The 20,462-nt window shown below is 35.7% G+C and overlaps 1 protein-coding gene across 2 annotated transcripts; it reads left to right on the top strand.

The window, feature by feature from the left end:
* Positions 1-11,738: 11,738 nt before the first annotated feature.
* Positions 11,739-17,629, top strand: LOC107802648 (cycloeucalenol cycloisomerase). Of its 2 annotated transcripts, none has more exons than XM_016626178.2 (9): positions 11,739-11,882; positions 12,435-12,597; positions 12,703-12,845; positions 14,270-14,353; positions 14,872-14,913; positions 15,316-15,426; positions 15,510-15,701; positions 15,826-15,923; positions 17,213-17,629. In XM_016626178.2, exons 2-9 carry the CDS (start codon positions 12,591-12,593, stop codon positions 17,394-17,396), a joined length of 861 nt encoding a protein of 286 aa, XP_016481664.1. In that variant the 5' UTR covers positions 11,739-11,882; positions 12,435-12,590; the 3' UTR covers positions 17,397-17,629. The 2 variants fall into 2 exon arrangements, with proteins under 2 accessions (XP_016481664.1, XP_016481666.1); XM_016626180.2 differs by having other exon boundaries at positions 11,745-11,882; positions 12,486-12,597.
* Positions 17,630-20,462: the final 2,833 nt, after the last annotated feature.

Here is a 20,462-nt window from a genome sequence, read left to right as displayed (position 1 = left end):
CTGGTATTGGTCCCTTTGATCTGGTTTGGTAATGATAATGTGCCAGTATCCTCTAAATAAACAAACTACTTGAACTCTCTGAAAAACAACAAACTTGTTAGTTCTTAGAGTTTAACATATATGTAATTACATGTTGGGATGCAATGCACCTAGGCAATTAACCATTTTCTATCATGCATTTGCTTCGGTTGCGTGCGTCATCCCGGCCCCTCATAATTGTGCCCCTTCTTTTAAGCTTCTTTTATTCTATTCTTCTTTATTTCCCCTTTTTCTTTTTAGTGGTGGTCGAATCTTATAGAGATTGCCTACGTATCATGTCCCCGCATGAATCAGACCGTGCGTAGTTCTATCAAATAAGTGTGAAAGTGATTAAAATATTTTTGGGATTTTTAGCTTTTATAAAAACAGATGCTTCGATCACAAAGACTCAATACTAACAAATTTCAAAAGACCAACAGACTCTGATGCAAAGACAAAATACAGACTCTGAAATTAAGCTATCATACTTTAAAGAAACACAGACTCAAACAGAGAGAAAATATAAACCCAACATGCCTTATTGACTCTAACAGAAAAGGAAATACAGACTCAAACTGAAAATCATGAGTACATAAATGCTCCTGGTGTCCGTGGGACATCATTCGGTCTCGCCACGGGCCTATGTGCAAGATCCCTTTGACGTCAGTCCAAGCTGTACAGTATTTGTTTAACAAAGGTCATCACCGCTGCAAAGAATGTAGTGCGAGTCATATACTCACAAATGTGGCACTTCATAACGATGTGGTCAGCGATGTTTCTAATTCTCTCTCTTATGATGCCTTTTTTCTTGTAACAAACGCCCAATCTGCTAGGACCTGGCCTCCAAAGTTTGCTTGGATGCATAGTTTTGTTTCTGAAGTTGTTGCAAGTCTATTTCTAATTGTGCCAATGTCGTGTAACATTGTTCCCTTTCAACCTTGAAGTCGTTTGCCCGCTTGATCATTTTGTTTCTGTGGCGATGACCCTTTTCTTCAACCTCGCGACCTCATCGTCGTACCTTTCTCTCAACTGCTTAACCAGGCATACCCGTTCATCTGCATTTTTAGCCAATTGTTTTTAAGCCCCGGCTAGTTCACTTTCTGCTTTGTTCAAATAAAAACTATAGTTACTCACTTTCTGCATTAGGTTAGCTACGAGCTTTTCATCTCTGTTACTTCGGACTGGATTTTCTGCTGCTACTTTCAGTTTCTAAATTTGAGCTCGAAGGGCCTCATTTTCTTTTGCTAGCCTTTTCTTTTCACCCTCATCCGCCGATGCTTGTAAGCTATTCTCGAATTGAAGGTCTTTGACTTGCTTCTCCAGTTTTCCTATCGTGGCCCTGTACTCGTTTTCTTTGTCCAACCAAGCCCATGGTTCTTGCGATGCCTCGACGAATTCTTGAATGTGCGATTTTTTGGTCGGTCTTTCTGATTCGGCCCTTGCAGTGTTCTTCTTTCTATACCAGGCAAGGTAGGCGGGTGAGACCTCTCCTTTAGATAGGTTCCGCACTCGGGTGCTTGCCGTCAAATATTGGCACTCATTCCAAATATAACGAACCGTTTCTTCGTGAAATTGGCTGTCGGAGCTAATCTCAACCGCGTGGATACTGAGATCTTCATCTGGATGTATCACCTGACACCTTCCTAATTGTCTCATCACTCAGTAGGGAGCGTAAGGCTGAATACCTCGAAGACCCATTAGGAGGAAGTAAGGACCCGTGGCGGGTATATACACAATTTCTTCAGCAGGAAGCCAACCTAGTGTCCATTCTATTTATCCCGTAGTGATGGCGCGAAGGCGGGCTATCCATTCTCCAAACCCCTTCGGTAACTTGAACCCTGAAACCCTTGTGTTGAATTTTTCAATGCAGCTTTTCTCTGCGGATCCATAACTCATATACTGAGGGTGGTGGCACAAGTTCTCGATCATCCACATTTGTAGTAGCAAATTGCATCCCTCGAAGAAGTCTGCCCTAGCTTTACAAGCTGTGAGAGCTCGGTATATCTCAGACACTATCATAGGGGCGAAAGTGCTCTTAGCATTGGTAACCAGGACCTTGACGACTCCAGCCACCCGCAAATCGATATTCCCGTCTTTTCGGGGAAACACCACAAGGCCTAAGAATGTTACCATGAAAGCGAAACGCCTATGCTCGTCCCATTTTGTTCGGTTCCCTTTACTGCAAACCCCGTTTTCCGGATCATTGAACCCTCCTATATGCCCATACTTCTGGTGTATGAATCGTAGAGTGGAAAAAACCCCTTCCAACTCGGAATATGGGATTACCTTGTTTCTCTTTAGCAAATCTATGAATTTGTGAGAGTTAACGGCCCTTGGAGGGATCAGATACTTATGCCTCAAACCTGCAGTACTTTTCATATAACCTGTTATCTCTTCCAAGGTTGGGGTGAGTTCAAAATCTGAGAAGTGAAATACGTTATGGGCCGGGTACCAAAACGTAACCAAAGCCTTTATGATGTCTCCTCTAGGTCTGATCTTTAATAACCCGGTGAGACCCCCCAAATGTAGATTGACCTTATCTTGCTCTGACTTGCCCAGATCTTCCCACCACATACGCAACTCCAAAGGGATCTTGTTCATAACTATTATCGGCAAACTTGGACTCGTGCTCATTCTGCACAATTATTAGGGTGATTAAGCAAAAATCAAGACTCATTTGACTCGAAGACAAAATTGACCAAAATAAAATCCGGTTTTGCAAATACGGCCTTTCAGCACCTCGGAGACGAAGATTTTAAGGCTGTGTTGGCTAATCGGTGAAAACCTTGAAAAAATGACCATAGGCAGCTGTTTTTGCAAAAACAGTCTTCCGGTGCCCTTTTAGGGTCATTCGGCTATTTCTGACAAGAATGGAATCACCCTAACTATTTTCAAATAAAAAGTAAATTTTTTGTTCTTTTGGATTATTTTTGCAAAAAGGAAGTTGGACCCGATGGGGGTTGCCTACATAACCCTGTGAGAATCAAACTGGCGTAGTTCGGGAAAATAAAACGAACTATTTTCGAAAACAAAACTCCTTTCTTATTTTTAATTCGTTTTCTCTTTTTTCAAAAATTCGGCAGAGTTTCAGCGCTATTTGGACACTGGTTTTTCTTTAAACATGTGATTTACTCTCTTAACCCTTTACACTGCTATTTCTTTCCCAAATTCTCTCCTTTCATTTCAAAACCGGTCAACATGCAAATTCGAAGCAAATAAATGCGCAAATAGCAAGTAAGATGTATCATGATGGTCTTTTTATTTCGAGTGCACCTGTCCTAGACAGACCCAACCCCTGTGTTGAGTCTCCAAAGTCAAAATGCACATGATGCAAACAAACGTTCCTACTAGGGATCCGACATGCGGTACTGTTATACTAGGTTTAAAAACCTAGGTGTATTTGTTCTAGACCTGGCTTACCCGAGCGGACAACTCGAGCAGAGGGGGGCTGCGTACCGGTAACCAAAAGATCATCCGACTTTGCAACTTGTCCGAACCTCGTTCTATTTGGGATTTGACACTAACAGAAAGAAGTCACAACCAGTGTGCACTCCTCAGGAGGGAGAAGAGAGGGGTTTCGTAGCAGTTTATGTATACAGTTCAGATAATATCAAAGCGGTAAAAACAACATTTTAGCACATTAGGCCCAAACATGTAATAAAATCATATAATAAACAAAGCTAGATATAACAATTATTATAAGCTCGAATTCTAAACCCTGAACCAAAAGTTCTCGGTTCTTCGTCCCTAGCAAAGTCGCCAGAGCTATCACACCTCCTTTTTTCCTACACCCGCAAGGGCATAAGGGAGTTTTTCCAAATAAAGGACAATCGAAACGAGATTTATTATTAAAGATTTAGAGTCCCCACTTGGAAGATTTATGGTGGCCCAAGTCACCGGTTGAATCCCGAATCGAGGAAAAGATTGATTCTGTATTACAGTCCGCGAACCAGAAATCTAAGTAAGGAATTCTGTTAACCCAGGAGAAGGTGTTAGGCATTCCCGAGTTCTGTGGTTCTAGAACGGTCGCTCAACTGCTATATTTGGCTTAAATTATCTGATTTTTACAATTATGAACCTATGTGCAAATTTTAACCTTAACCGCTTTTATTCATTTTTAAAGAAAATTGCAACGTCATTAAAACAAGTCTTGAACCACGTCACATGAATGCACCCGTAGTTTTTGGACATACTTTAACATCGTTGGGATTTGGATTTGGGTCACATAAATGCGCACCCGAGCTTAAGGAGGTAATGTTATTAAAATACGCGCCTAAAGAAACTAACGCGTTATTATTTTGGGGAAGGCCGTGAAATTCACTGAACAGCCCGTCCCGAAATCTAAGTATTTTAATACAAATATCTATTGAGGGCCCCGCAATTTTGCATTTTTATTCGGCGAGGCTCATCTCATTTTATTTAAAGGCCAATCCTAAAGAGACTATGATTTTCTACCTTTATTGTCTCTACCGATAAAAGAAAGGTCCTAATCAATTTGTTGTTGGATTGAGGCAAACCACATAATAAATCTGCACCAAAGCCATCGGGCTCTAAGGCAAGCCCAACGAAGAGAGTGTTACGCTCAGGCCCACGCCAATGATGGGCTATGCGCTGATTTCAGCCTGGACCCAAATATACACGGCCATCAGAGATGGGCCTGGGCTGCTCATTCAAAGACTGAAAACTATATTGAGTCAAAAGCCCAGACGCAACAATTCGAATTGAGCAATTACTCCTGAGTTGTCTCAAGTTTATTCACTTAATTCAAGCTAGTATTGATTGTTTTGATTGTAGCTTCATACTCAGGCATGCAAATAACTGAAGGTATTTATTTGAAGGTGTTGATCAAATTACGGGAGGTTATTAACTAAAGCAAACTACTAAACTCAATGAACCAATTCCATGAATCTGAATACTCATAAATCCTAACGTTAATTCAACGATAACAATTCAAATACACACATTAACTAAGTCCAGGACACTTATTCTCATGTATATGTTAAAACGGTGGATAGCCATATTACCGACCTAGTCCAGTTAAACTATTATCACATCTGAGCTGACCTCAACATTAAATCATGACTGGGCTCAAATCGATTTTCAGTAGTATCAATTAACATTCAATAATATCAACTGGAAGTTTAAATCGGATCTAATTATCATATAATGACTACAAAATTCGCATCAGAAGACCTTGAATCAGCTAACAGTCCATGAATAAAAATAAATCCAAAGTTTATATACAACAAATCACTGCTCAATTATGCTTAACAGTTCTAACATCCATTTAAATCCAACAGCCAGCAGCAGTTCTCAGAACCAAGCAAGTGTGCAATTTATTCCATGTTCAAGCTTATAATTACATCAGAATTTCGAATGTGTACCTGATTACAGCAATCAAAATAAGGACAAATGAGCTTGCAGTTTAAGAAGAAAACAGCAGCAGCAAGACAGTAGCAAGCGCAGTGATCAGCAGCAGTTTTCAATCAATTTCCAACCCATAAAAGTGAAATACCAGCCCAGGAAAACACTTTAAATTCAAACAAATGAACAAAAAAGACCTTAACCTGACTTGACTTCAACTTATTTCAACTATCAGCTAACCAGAAATTGTTTCAGCCTTAAGGAAACTTTAGAAATCACCAATCACTCAATGGAACAGTGTTACTCCTTAGAGTTCTCAGAATGTTCTTCTTTCAATCTCCTAAGCTCTCCAACTCTCCTTTTTTTCTTCTTTTTTCCAATTTTTTTTAACTCTGTCCTAAGTCCCTCCATTTATACCCAAACACTGACCCTGCCAGCTCGTAAGAGCACTCAGGCAGAATTAAGAAACTAATTCTGCCCATGATATCCTTTAGAACTCCACTAGAGTATGTTTTTGTTCCCATTAACCCTTGTCTTTCCTTTATTTAAAGTTCTAGCAGGTATGGGCAACATATTTTAATCAATTCCTTTTAAGCCTCCCCATACCATCATGTCTTGTTCCCCACTATAATTAAGCAAATAGAATAATTTAATGGTCCATTAGTACTTCCTAATAGAATATTCAACTAAGCCATTTTCTAATTTCAAACTTCCCAATTACCCCCTGAGTTACCTGGAATTCCTATCCTACCCCAGTTATGACCAATTCAACTAACCATTAACTACACTGATTCCTAATTCAATTATCTAAATGAAATGAATTTAAACTCTAAACATCTCAGCTATAACCAATCCAACCTATCAAATGCCTAACAACTGAATGACTAAAGCTAAATTCTAATTGGAACAAATGGACTGAATTTAAATCAAAATCATATTAACACCACACAGAACTCAACAGAATCATTGAAGCTGAAGCTGAAACTGAATCAAAATCACGTTGATACAGGGATTAAGCTAACACAATTCTAAGTCAAATCTATACAAGATGAAGGATCACTGTCAGTATATTGACAATGAGCCCTGAAGCTAAGTGTCTAAGGATCAGTACCTACAACACTCGACATCAAACCATTTGACGAAAACTACTGGTCTACAAACAAGAATGAATTAATCGACGAAACTATTTATAATATATGTTATTAATTGACAGAAGAAAACTGGACTAAGTAAATGGTCTGATGGAGAAGGGAGAAAATAACGGACAAAGACGAATTGCAACGAACCTAATTTAGGCAAACGAATAATCGATTGAACTACTCAAACGAACATTGGAGTATTTAATATGACCAGAATCAGAAAAAGAGGCGGAATATTTACTGGATTAAGAATTAACTTAAACTGAAAACCTAAAGAAGCGACTAATTACAACTTAACACAGACAAATAAACATATAGAAAAAGGAAAAGAAGAAGCTAAGAAGAACTTACTATTTTTTTCTCGGATCCCACCAACATGCCCTTTCGAACTTGAGTTCCAGTTAGCATTATACGTCTATTTCGTCAGAAATAGGCTTATAATACTAACCAGAACCCATTCAACCCTGACAGCTTCGAAACAGTCTCGAACCGTTGAACCCTAGATTCGCCATTCGACGAATTTTACTCGGATTCGAGCCAATTTGGTTAGGGATTAGCAACGAGGAGGTCAAGGGGATTATTGAGTGTGATTTTGGGGTTAAGCGGACAGGCTAGGGTTTGGGACGGGGATCTTCCATCGAAGATTCGAGAAGTTATAGGATGATTCGAGGTTAATGGAGTGTGGAATTGGAATGAGGAGGTGGAAGGGAGGCTAGGGTGTAACTTTGAGACGATTTGGGCCACCGGAACCGCCGTGAGGCGATTTCCGGTGGGCGGAGGGCGGCGGTGCAAGGTGGTGAGAGACAGGGCTGTCTCTGAGTTTCTAGAGACGAGAGTGGGGTGGGGGCTCTAAGGGGGTGGGGTTCGTTTGGATCATTTATATACTGGGCAAGAGGTTGAATCCCAGCTGTTGGATCAATTAAGATCAACGGCTCAGATCAACTCACTTAACGAAATGGTGTCGTTTAGACACTTTTGAGACCGGATCAATCTCTGGTAAACGGGTCGGGTTTGGCTTTTGGATATGGGTACTGAGTTGTGTCCGTTGGATGAGGGCTAGATAGACGGCTGGGATCGATTGACGTTGAAACGACGTAGTTCCATCACCATACTACGTCGTTTTGCATGTCTGTGAGATTTTGACGATTTGGGCCGGGTATGGAGTTGTTTTGGGCTGGATTTGGTCATTTTGGCATGGGCCTGGTCTGAATTTCACTTCCCATCTTTCTTATTTGTTTCTTTTTTTTTTCTTATTTCCTAACTAAAATTTTAGATTAAATTACAAACCCAAATTAAAAATACTAATTATCTTCTAATAACATTTATCACTTATAATTAAATACCAATTAACAATAAAATCACACAATTCGACATCAAATGCTAAAAAATGCAAAGTACATTATTTTTTGTGATTTTTTTCATTTTCGTAAAACGAGTTACTTAATTAATCCTATCTGTAAAAATTAGATCCTAAATGCACATGAAACATGTAATTTTTGTATTTTTCATTAATTAAAACAAAATAAACACGCACAGACAAATACAAATAATTAACCAAAAATGCCACGAAAATTCTCAAAATTGCACACAAAGGAAAATTGTTTTATTTTGAATGTCTGGGAGTAATTCTCATAGGGCAAAAATCACGTGCTCACATATACTATTAAGGCACTCTTCCATTTCAAGTTTTCCTTCTCAATTTCTACTTTTTCAAGCTTAGCCACTAGGTTTCCTTCTACATTTTTAGGAGTTATGTAGCTCAATGTCATACCATTAGCAGCAGATCTGTTACCTGTTAGTACTCCGGCTCAAATAGACTCCTTAGGTACCTCCGGTAATGGAATAGTGGCTGCTACTGGTAGAGGAGCTTGAGATACAACTTCCCGTTCCTTGCTCTTCAATGGAACAGTAGTGGCTCGAGTAGAGGGAGGTGTGACACTACCCCTTAGGTCGACATGCATGGGGATTGGGCTTTGATTTGCCTTTTTCTGTCGTTGACTAGTTGATCCTGAGGCATCTCCATGATGGATCTGTGCGAGATTAACATATCTAGTTTGCATCTTTGAAGCTCCAGAAATGGACTCCATAACCACTGATGAGTTCCTTCCTATAGTATTTAGCTTCGGAATTTTGTCATCTACCTTAATGTGTTGCTTCTTAGGTCTACCTCGAGCCTTCTTTCCAGCCATAACCGAGATCGGCGCACGTTAGCTTAACATACGACGAGAGGACTGAAGAAGAAGACTATAAAAATCACTATCCTGCAATTTTTACTTCAAATAGTGTATAGGAAGATAAAAATCTTCCTAGCCCATTAATCATTTGGGTTCTAACTTTATTTAATTATTGGCCTCATTATCTTGGTTGGACTGGTCCATAGGCCGAAACATTAAAATTACAACCACTCTGATTTTAAAGGGGGTAAGGGCACAAATAGCCACCTGGAATACTGCTATTTAAAGAAAGTTGAAATTTACAATGCATTTAATGTTTAGCCACTATAGAATGAAGTTGAAATTTTAAGTTTAAAGTTTGAACTTCAGTAATTCGATTTGCATCAAAACGAGTAGTTTCAATTGCTTATCCACCTTATAACCCACCCATATCTTTTCTTCAAACATGAGACTTAAGCAATCATAATCCAAAAAAAAAAAAAAAAAAAGAGAGAGAAGAAAGTAAAACCAAATTACATATTTATCTAAAGCACCATCTTCGTAAAGCAGCAGTGTTTGTTTGAAGTTGCCATCTTCAGGCTAAAACTTAAATATTTTTAAAAAATTGGCCAATTTTTAAATAGCACTGACTTTATTGATGGGAATTTTACCTCCTATAGCGAAGGTATACACCTTCTTTATTATAAATCAAAATTATTTCAAAATATTATTTTCTATAACTGCTTTTTATTTTATAGCAAAATAAGTATTTATAGTATATACTACCATTGAGGCATGAAATACGCTATTTATGTTTTTCCTCTCTCTTAGACAGCTGGACATATCTATTTTTAAGGTGATTGTCGTTACTGTATTCATGAATACATGGTGCGAATACATGTGAATACATGCACGTGCAGCTGGACTGCCCTAGTTTTAGGCGCTTTTAACTGTTGTATTCATGAATACAGCAGCGCGAATACATGCGCATACAGCTGGACTGCCTGATTTTAGGTGTTTTTGCTACTGCATTCATGAATACATGGTGCGAATACATGTGAATACATGCGCGTACAGCTGGGCTGCCCTGATTTTAGGCGCTTTTTGCTGTTGTATTCATGAATACATGGTGCGAATACATGTGAATACATGCACGTACAGCTGGACTGCCCTAGTTTTAGGCGCTTTTAACTGTTGTATTCATGAATACACCAGCGCGAATACATGCGCATACAGCTAGATTGCCTGATTTTAGGCGTTTTTGCTACTGTATTCATGAATACATGGTGCGAATACATGTGAATACATGCCCGTACAACTAGACTACACTGATTTTTAGGTGCTTTTTGTTGTTATATTCATGAATACAACAACGCGAATATACTACCGTAATAAATGAATAGTAACTATAGAAAGTAATTATATATAAGGTAGCTACTGAAAATTAATAGCCACTAAATAATAGCGGTTTCTCAAAATTTATGATTTTGAAGGTCCTTCCAATGATTGGTTAGGATGAATTGAACCAATAAAATCTATAGCCGTGCATTAAATGGAGACCTAACTCATGGTGCCACTGAGAAGTGAAAATCATTTGGGGAAGAATTCATTTTCAGATGTCACTATATGGTATGGTTTAGCTTAATTTGAGAATTATTTTGTGCCATTGCTATCATTCCGTTAAATCCCAAAATTAAAAGAACTACTTTGATTAACTGGTCTAATTCTCTGTTTATTTTTTAGCAAGTATATATAAATTATACAATAATTATATATATATATACACACACACACGATTATATATATATACACACTCCTTCCATTCGCTTTTAGTTATCCACTTTGAATTTTTCACGCCCTTTAAGAAATAATAAATAAAACATATATATTTTACAATTTTACTCATAATAATGATAGTATTTTCAAAAGTTATGAAAAATGATTTGGGGAATGAATAATTAATAATAAGGGTAAAACAGAGAAAAATGATTGTCTTTCTCTGGATTTAATATAGTGGATAAATAAAAATAAAAATATATTCTAGTATAATGGACAACTAAAAGTGAACGAAAAGAGTATATATATATATTCGCCGGCTATTTTAAATTTAAGCGTTTGGATAAACGATTATTTAAGTTAATTCTTCGAAAACACTAAACTGACATTCTGATGGTAGTGTAATTTATTCTAATTTATCTATCTATATTGATACACTTGTTAATGCAAAGAATATTTTTTACACCTGCGGTAAATTTCTATCACCTAAAGAATATCCACGGTAAATTCCCTTAAAAAAAGAGATTTCTAACTTTGAAAATAAAATTAGTTATCTGTTACATTTGGTATTAGTAAAGATGATCTGACTGTGTAAAAATTATAATGTATTTAAACCTTTTTTTCCCTTGTGTAGATTAGGGGTGGGTGTTCGGGTAGTTCGGATTGCATATGAAAATTTCGGTTTGGATTTTCGGTTTTCGGATTGAAGATATAACAAAAGTATGTTCGGATTGGATCATATTTTTTAAGTTCGATTTTGGATTAATCGGTTTGGATATTTTGGATTTTTGGTTTGAGCTTGTAAGTTGAAAAGTTTCTTCTTTTTACAAAAATAAATATCCAAATTAGTACTCATGTTAAATTGCATGAAAAGTTACTCATTCTCGCCATAATTATCCAAATGAAACACTCAAGTAATGCAATTATTATCAAAAAGATACAGTAGAGACATTAATATGGCCGATAAAAAATGCGAAATAGTAAACATGTCCAAATAGAAAGTATTTTCACAATAACTTAATTAATATTGAATATATACAATAATATCTAATAGATAGGATATTGAATTTATTACTATTGAGATACGTATAATAGACTAAATATAAAGTATAAGAATTTTGGATATTTAAAAATTCGAAATACCAAACTCAATATCCAAAAATTTTAAAAATTAAATTTTAAATATCCGAATTTCTAATTTCGATTTGAATTTCGGGTTTGCAATGCTATGCCCAACCTACTGTAGATCCACTAGTTTCCTTTCTTTAATCATAAACTGAGCTGTCTTTACAGAGTTACACTGAGCAAAACACAAAAGAGCACGTCCAAAAATATAGATTAAAAAAAAGATTGCCCCTTTTTTCTGTTATATTATTCTTTTCAGTCTTCTTCTTAATCTCTTCTTCATCACAGATCAGTGGCCTCTTTTTAGGTACATTCTCTTCTATTTTTGCTCTTTTTCTACTTTTTGATGCTAAATGCAAAAAAGTTAATGTTCTTTTTTCGTGAATTGAATTTATGATTGCTGTATTTTAAAAATCTTACTTTTAACTAAGTATAAATTGTGTATTTAATTGGTCGGTCAACATTGGTTTTATCATTCTAGGAGGTTTTATATAACGATTATAGTTTGGAATGTGGGTAGTGATGATTTCTTTAATTTGTATAGTTTTCCAGGTTTTAGGTTATTCACATTTGGATTTGCAATATAGTTATTTTAGAGTTTAAGGGCAAGTTTTAGTTTGTGATAAAGCTAAATAATATTGGATTTTCTCCAAGTTCAAATTTTGAGTGAGGAGTAAGCTCCTTTTTTTTTAAAATAAAATCTTTTGGGAAAAAAAATCCTACTTTTAACTCACTGTAAAATGTTTATTTAATTGGTAGGTCAACATTTGTTTTCATTCTTGGAGGTTATTATTAAAGATTAAATTTTGGAATGTGGGTTGTGATTATTTCTTAATTTGTTTTTTATTTGTGTGTGCAGGTTTTAGGTTATTCACAATTTGATTTGCCATATTGTTGTTTATGAGTTTAGGGGCAAGTTCTAGTTTGTGACACAGCTAATAAATTTTGGGTTTTCGCCAAGTTCAAATTTTGAGTGAGGAGGAAGCTCTTTTTGACAATTAAGCTGTGGAAATAAATGGAAGGTAAGTTTTGGGATTTTACCTACTTGGGATTTAGTTATTTTGGTTTGAAAGTTTTTTTTTTTAATTTTTTTTATTGTTTCTGATGTAATAATGGATTTTCTCCAGGTAGTAAAGTGACTAGTTCAACTTCCAGTCTGTGGTTAGCTCAAAACCCTAGCAAGAGATGGGGTGAAGTATTCTTTCTGCTCTACACTCCCTTTTGGCTCACCCTGTGCCTTGGTGTTGTCGTCCCGTATAAGCTCTACGAGGTGTGTAACATGTGTGCAATCAGTGATGGATGTAACTTATTAGCTACAGGTTCAACCGAACCCAGTATTCTTGACACAAAATGTAGATACATAGTATATATTATATGTGTGTGTGCGCATGTGCGAAAACTCTCTAAATTTAACCAATGTATTACATTTTGAAACCCGTAATTTTAGTGCTCAGAATTTTAAAATGTTGAACCCCTCAAGTTTAAATCATGAATCCACCTTAGATGAGAATGCCATTGAATACAGTGGACTGTCTCATCTAAAAACTTAAGCTTTCGAGAGGAAGCACTTTTATTTATTTACTTGCATCTTAAAAAATGCTTAGAAACTTTGCGAGTTTCCGAAGGTTGTAGATTTTATTTGTCTGTTTAAACTGTGACTTCGAAATGTGCTTGTTCAGTCCTTGTTGATTTTTGTAAAAATTGTCTTCCCTATCAGGGAAAGGAGAGTAGGGAATTCAGAGAAAAGGGTTGCATAAAGGGAAGTAAAGTTTCCCTATTACTATTGCCTATTGGAATGAAATTAGCCAGTTAGATTGGAGTGTATGGATTTTATCAACAAAAAGAAAAAAAAAAGATTTGAGTGTATTGAGGATGCATACTGCCAACCCAACTTGATTGGAATTGAGACACAGTTGATAGATTGTCATATGGCCTACAGAAGGAACGAGCAATGTGCAAAATTTAGTGAGCAGCCATAAATTTTGCAGGATTCAACTTGTGATGAAAGTTAGTCAAACCTTATAAATTTCTATGAGGCATCTTGAGATGTTGAAACTTCAGATGTAATTAAAGATAGTAAAGACTTCGTTTCTTGTTTGCTTGTGGGGAATGCTGTAAGAACCAATGCGTTATCCTTATCTTCTAGGCACCCCGACGACTTCCTATTTTATTAGGCACCATATTTTCATGTTGGGAAACAAGCCCCTGTGTAGAGGTCAGCATGTCCTAATTGTGTCTGTTGATACCGCTATAGTTATAGTCGATACTTTTCAAGAAAAGAGCGACTCATTCTCCTATTTGATAGGCTTTGTTAATTGGCGGGCGGTGAGAGAGTGTGTGTTACAGACCAACTCCTTACTGTTGCTTAAATGGCTTCCCAGTCTCTTCTGATGAACTATCCTTCTTCTAGTTAAGCTTCTGCTGCTGAATGATGCAAAAGTTTTCTTTAAAAGTTTAAATCGTTGTTTTACTAATATGATTAGTCCTACTCACTCCCGTGGCTACTTGGCTTAAAAGTTATATCTGATGGTTTACTAGTTGTTGTGCTACTCTCTCTCTGTGTATGTGTATTTTATAGTGAATTTTCGTGTTTTCTCTTGCTAAGATACTGCATGCTTAGTAATTGTAACTTACAATCCGCTTCCCGTTATAAAATCAAGTATTTGTAACTTACTAAGTGGCTTATTGTGACAGAATTTTACAGAGTGGGAGTACCTCTTGCTGGGGCTTATTTCTGCACTTCCTGCTTTCTTTGTACCCGTGATATTTGTTGGAAAGGTGAATTTCTGTCTCATTTTTCCTACTACCGATGCTCTGTTGGTGAATCAACAATACAATAACTAGACCTGTAAAAATTTCCAGTTGTTATTTATTCAAATCAGCTGCAACTTGAGTTTTTCAACCAATATTTCTTATCAAATTACTACATCTTTATCGTTTTGTCACCTTTTCTCGTATCAAACTGTACTTAATTAGGTCATTATGGATCTGTGCTTAATGAAGGAGACAAATTGCTCATTTTTGATAAAAAAGGAGATAAGTTACTCATAATTTTTGTGTTAAATGTAAGAGATAAAATGACTTATTATGAGTCCATATTATCATGTGCAAACTGTTGCATTTGAATGATGAGCCTTTTCCAGTAATTCGCCAAGCTCTTCAGTGCAACTTCTTCTTGTTTATTCTTGATGATATACATAACTAGTTAAATCAACATAGTTAAAAAGATGAGCTTTATAGTATTTGTTCGAAAAACTAGTCAGATGAAGGCTTATTATTATGTGTAACTTTTGCAGGCTGACAGGAGCATTCCTTGGAAGGATCGTTATTGGGTAAAGGCAAGTGTTCTTGAGGAAGAAATATCAATTTCTTTTTTGCAATTTTAAGGACTCAACTATAAGCCTCTATTATGATTGGTTTCTAGATTCAATTTTCATGACTCGGTTTGGAAAAATTCTCGTGGAGAAAAAAGATAAATATTAGTGAAAGAAAAAGACAAGAGATCATTTTTTTGTGGCCATAGCTTGTTGTGAAATTGGGTTGTCTTTCTTGATTTATGACACTCAGCATTGGTGCTAAAAGACAATCACTAAAATTGGCACAGGTTAATTTATTTCGGATTCTTTAGTTGACTAATGCGGCATAGACAAGAAATTTCCTTGCTACTTATTTCGTGATTTTACGATCCTCTCTTTTGGTTCTTGTATGGACTACTGACTATTGATTTGCTGTTATTCCAGGCTAATCTCTGGATAGCAATTTTCACTTATGTTGGGAACTACTTTTGGACCCACTATTTCTTCACAGTTTTGGGTGCTTCTTATACATTTCCGTCTTGGAAGATGAATAATGTAAGCCACCTGTTCGGAATTTTGCCCCATCCTTTACTTGGATTTTTCATCTTCTAAAAGCTTTATCGTGTAACTCTGTGCAGGTACCCCATACAACTTTCCTTTTAGCACATGTTTGCTTCCTGTTTTACCATGTCTCGGCAAACATGACCCTTCGCAGGCTACAGCATGCTATTGCTGATTTGCCCGAGAATATTCAGTGGGCTTTCAGGGCAGGATGGATTCTAGCATATGCTTATTTTATAGCTTATTTGGAAACCTTAGCTATTTCCAATGTAAGTGGTCAATTTTGTGAGTCCAGAAATATCTTATGTAAGGGTATATAGCAGCCTTATCAGATGCCTTTGTGATATATAAATAAGGTTTAAAACATCACTTGTTTGTTTCTGACCTCTGCAGTTTCCGTACTATGACTTCGTGGACCGAGCTATTATGTATAAAGTTGGCTCGTTGTTTTACGCGATCTACTTCATTGTAAGCTATCCGATGTTTTTCAGGTAAGAACTTCTTTCCCTGCAATTCCTGCCTCTGAAATTCCCCTAGTGCAGATGTCGTTTATTTACGGTATAATTACAATGTCTTTTAAACTTCTATACATTTTTATCGTTTAAGTGCAATAGTCTAACCAGTTCTAAACTAGAGTGGAAAATGAGGACAAATATGTCGAAAGGATTATGAGCAACACAAGGTGGATGAATTCAGTCCGCGGACTAGCTAAGTTTAACATACGTTGTAATATTCGATAGAATCACCTCAAGGTGTATAATGCTGGAGCAAGCAAAATTCAGTTCTACGATATTTATTTTGAAAAGGTTTCAGATAAAAAAGGTAATAATGTCATTTGCTGAAAGGAACATCCGCTCTCAAGTTAAGCTTGCCTCAGGTTTTGTTAAGCAGTTAGATGCTCATAATCTGACTCTCAATTTCTGTAACGGCTTCAAAGATTTTCTTGGCCAACTGATCTTGCAATTTGAGGACGAAACAGATGAGTGCATTATTGAGTTGATTGATGTTGTTGCAAGTGTTTAAAGGGATTTCTAAAGTCATCTGATCTTTATTTTAGCGGCGCTAGTAGCTCTTTTCAATCTTTTCTAGAGGGGCCATTCATGAATATTTCAGCATGATTTCTAGTGTAAAATTTGACAGCTGACAGTGAGATTTGGTATACTATAGTTTTTGAGATAGAAGGTATGCTCCAAGTGGAAGTGCTCTAACTTGTTTTTATTAACCGTCTGAGGCGCTTTTAGAATTTACAATGTTGGACAAACAGAAATGTGAAATTTCATACTTGTTTAGAGTTGGTAAAATTCTATAACTATTTATTGAAAAAAGAAACTCTACACTTCCACTAAAGTAAAATCTTGGAAGTTTTTAAGCTTTGCTTTTAAAAGTGGTTTTCTAGAACCATAGGCAACACAAACACTCTTCTAACCATATATGGATTAACTTTAAATATGTATCATATTACACCAGTGGCAGACCCAGGATTTTGTGCAAGCGGGTTTAATCTTAGAAGTATATAACTTTAGTCGTAAAATAATAGTTGTCAGGTGGGTTCAAATAAAATATTTATACAAAATTTACGCAGCTTTAATCATAAATTATACATATATACAGTATTATTTTTTGATGAAGCGGGTTCAGCGCTTGTCACCACGTGCGTCCGCCCCTGTATTACACCACTGTCGTTAATCATTATGGTCCAGGACTCCTGCATTTTAACTACTATATGCTTTGTAACTATCATTTGTGAATTCTGTTGATGGTTGTTTGCTTAAATGCACAGGGTTGATGAGAAACCTGGTGATTCGTGGGACTTGCCAAGAGTGTCCATTGATGCTTTGGGTGCTGCAATGCTCGTCACAATTTTACTCGACTTATGGCGCCTTTTTCTAGGTCCCATTGTTCCAATGGCAGAAACCAAACAATGCCTTCAATCAGGACTCCCATGGTTTTCAGTGACATCTTGAAGGAGTTTCAATTGCGGCGTGTGAACTCAACAGCTTCTGCAAAATCAGAAGTTTAGGTCTCTTGAAATGATGTTGAGTGGATCAGTTTAGGCCCTTGTTGTACTCTTACCAACTTTAGACAACTTCAGAATGATGTTCACTTGTACTCTTCTTGAACACTATGTTTTATTAGTTTCTGAGAAACTGGAAAGCAAGTTAGCCAGTAAAAGCAGTTTCAGATTTCTTGGTGCCAATATTCTGAATTGGTTGATAAGAAAGAAGAAAAATAGGGATAGTAAAAGTGGATGAGTTGGTTACATTCTCATGTTAGCAATTTGAGCCCCTCTAAAATTGTATGGAGAAAAAACCAATCCTGCCAAAAAAAGGAAAAAAAGTAGTGATTAGTGGTATTAGTCCTGAGCCCGGGGTCTATTGAAAATATCCTTTTTATCCTCACAAGGTAGGTGTAAGATCTGCTTACACACTACCCTTCTCAAACCCCACGGTGTGGGATAATACTAGATATGTTGTTGTAGTGATATTAGCGGAAGTTTTCACCAACCATGTTGATTATTAAGGCTTAATATTGTGTCATAGCTTCATACTACTTTCAAAATGGTTTTACAGAAACTCTTAATTTAAAATATTTTTGTAACCTATAGGTCACGGGTTCGAGCAATGGAAGCACCCACTAATGCTTGCATTAGAATAGATTGTTTATATTATATCTCTTAGGGTACAATTTTTTCTCGAACCTTGCATTAATGCGAGATGTTTTGTGCACCTGCCTACTTTTTTTTTAAACATAAATAGTAGTACTACCATTTCAAGATGAGAATAAAAAAGAAACAAGCCATGTGAGCTGTGGCTTTGACTGTTCTTGACCCATTTCAAGATCCATATGCATTTTCATAAATCTGATCTGTCTTTTTTTTCTTCTTCCTCATTTTCAGATCCAGAACAAAGTCATTTTTAAAAAGAGCTTTTTTATTTTTAGTCCGCGCCAGAAACTATTTATATTTAGTAGTAGAAAAATTGTATAAAATTTGTATATAACATACAATATATATATATATATATAGAGAGAGAGAGAGAGAAAGAGAGAGGGGGGTGGGCGTTCGGGCAATTCGGATTAGATATGAAAATTTCGGTTTAGATTTTCGATTTTCGGATTGAAGAGATGACAATCCAAATCCAATGCAAAAAAACTCGGATTGGATCAGATTTTTTTAGTTTGGATTCGACTAATCGGTTTGGCTATTTTGGATTTTCGGTTTTGAGCTTATAAATTGAGATGTTTCTTCTTTCTACAATAATGAACATCCAAATGAAGTATTCATGTTAAATTGCCTAAAACATTCTTCATTTTCACTGCGATCATCCAAATAAAGCATTCAAATAATGAAATCAAGGAAATACAACAAAGACATTAGTAAGGCTGATAAGAAGTAGCAATAGTAGAATCATGTCCAAATAGAAAGTATTCTGATAGTAACTTAGTAATTAGTATTGAATATATGAGATTATATCTAAAGGTTAGGATATTGGAATTGTTATTATTGGCATATGAAAAATAGACTAAATCTAAATTATAAAAAATTTGGATTTTTGGATATTCAAAATCTAAAAAACAAATCCAACATCCAATCCGAAATCCAAAAAATTTAAAATTTAAATCCGAAATCCAAACCAAAAATCCAAACAATTCAGTTTTCGGTTTGGATTTTGGGTTTGCCCAAACTATGTCCACCTATTTTTCGGCCATTATTTTGATCTATACAGTATTAACAATTACTAATCATTTCGGGTCCGGATCCTACAATGTGGTATACTCTTACCTCTTGTGTCATATTAAGTACTAATGATTAAAGAATTGTTTAGATTATACGTTCTGTTGAGGTTATGCATAAAGAACCGTCAATTGTAGGGGTGTACATAGGTCGGATTGGTTCGGATTTTATAATTACCAAACCAAATTAATTGTGTCCGGTTATTAAATCTAAAGACCAAATCAAACCAGTAAAACTCGGGTTTTTTAATCTCGGTTTTTCTCAGGTTTTCTTGGATTTTCAGGTTTTCCAATTTTTCTCGGGTTTTTTTTTCCGGTAAAATCTTTGTAGAACAAAACATATAACTTGTGCTCAAAATATTTCTTTAATCCTAGTAAGATACAACTATATAAAGTATTTTCCTAGAAAATAATACAAAATATGAGATGTGTCCATGGCATTATCCTAAAATATTCAACAATAAAGATAATAAATTATGTAATATAAATATTGCTAATTAAAAAGCCATAATAACAATAAACATAATCTAAAAGTACTAAGTCATACTAAAATAAGTAGACTAATAAGGGAGTATTATTTACATGACTAAACGCTAAAAAAATAAAAATAGGTTATGCATTTTTATCTAAATTATTGCAAAATAAAAAATAGATATTCAATACATTCCCTTTCGTAATATTGAATTGAATGTCTTTTGTTAGCATTAATATTGATTTGATTTTGGTTTGGGCTTTTGTTAACATTATTTAATTTACTAATATTAATGGCTATAAAACTTATTGGAATATTCAAAAGTTCTAAGTCCAACCTTGAAATAAGACTTAAAAGATAAAATTGTGAAACTTTTTAAGGAATATTTATAAATTACATCACAATAAGTATATTTATATATATAAAATTTCTATATATGTAATTCCGGGTTGGTTTGGTTTCGGTTTGACTTTCTTTAGTTAAAACCAAATCAAATCAATTATGGTCGGGTATTTTTTCCAACACCAAACCAAATCAAACCAAACCATAGTCCGATTTTTTTTCTCGGTTTGACTCGAATTATCGAATTGGTGCGGTTTATCGATTTCCTTTGTACACCTCTAGTCAATTGTTTAGTGATATCGTGAAAGTTTTCCACATAATAAGGTGAGTTCAATTTCCATTATCCTTTTCCCTTTTCCTCCCCACATCCCATATGTAATGAGAAAAAATAAAGAAAAAAATATGGTCACGATTTGTTAAATCGAGATCCAGGCAAATTTTGAACCTAACTCGATCTTAAAAGTTATAAGTTTTTCGTAAAGTG

The sequence above is a fragment of the Nicotiana tabacum genome, chromosome 20, assembly GCF_000715075.1.
Source record: "Nicotiana tabacum cultivar K326 chromosome 20, ASM71507v2, whole genome shotgun sequence".
Lineage (NCBI taxonomy): Eukaryota > Viridiplantae > Streptophyta > Magnoliopsida > Solanales > Solanaceae > Nicotiana > Nicotiana tabacum.
This window is presented reverse-complemented; position numbering and strand designations above follow the sequence as displayed.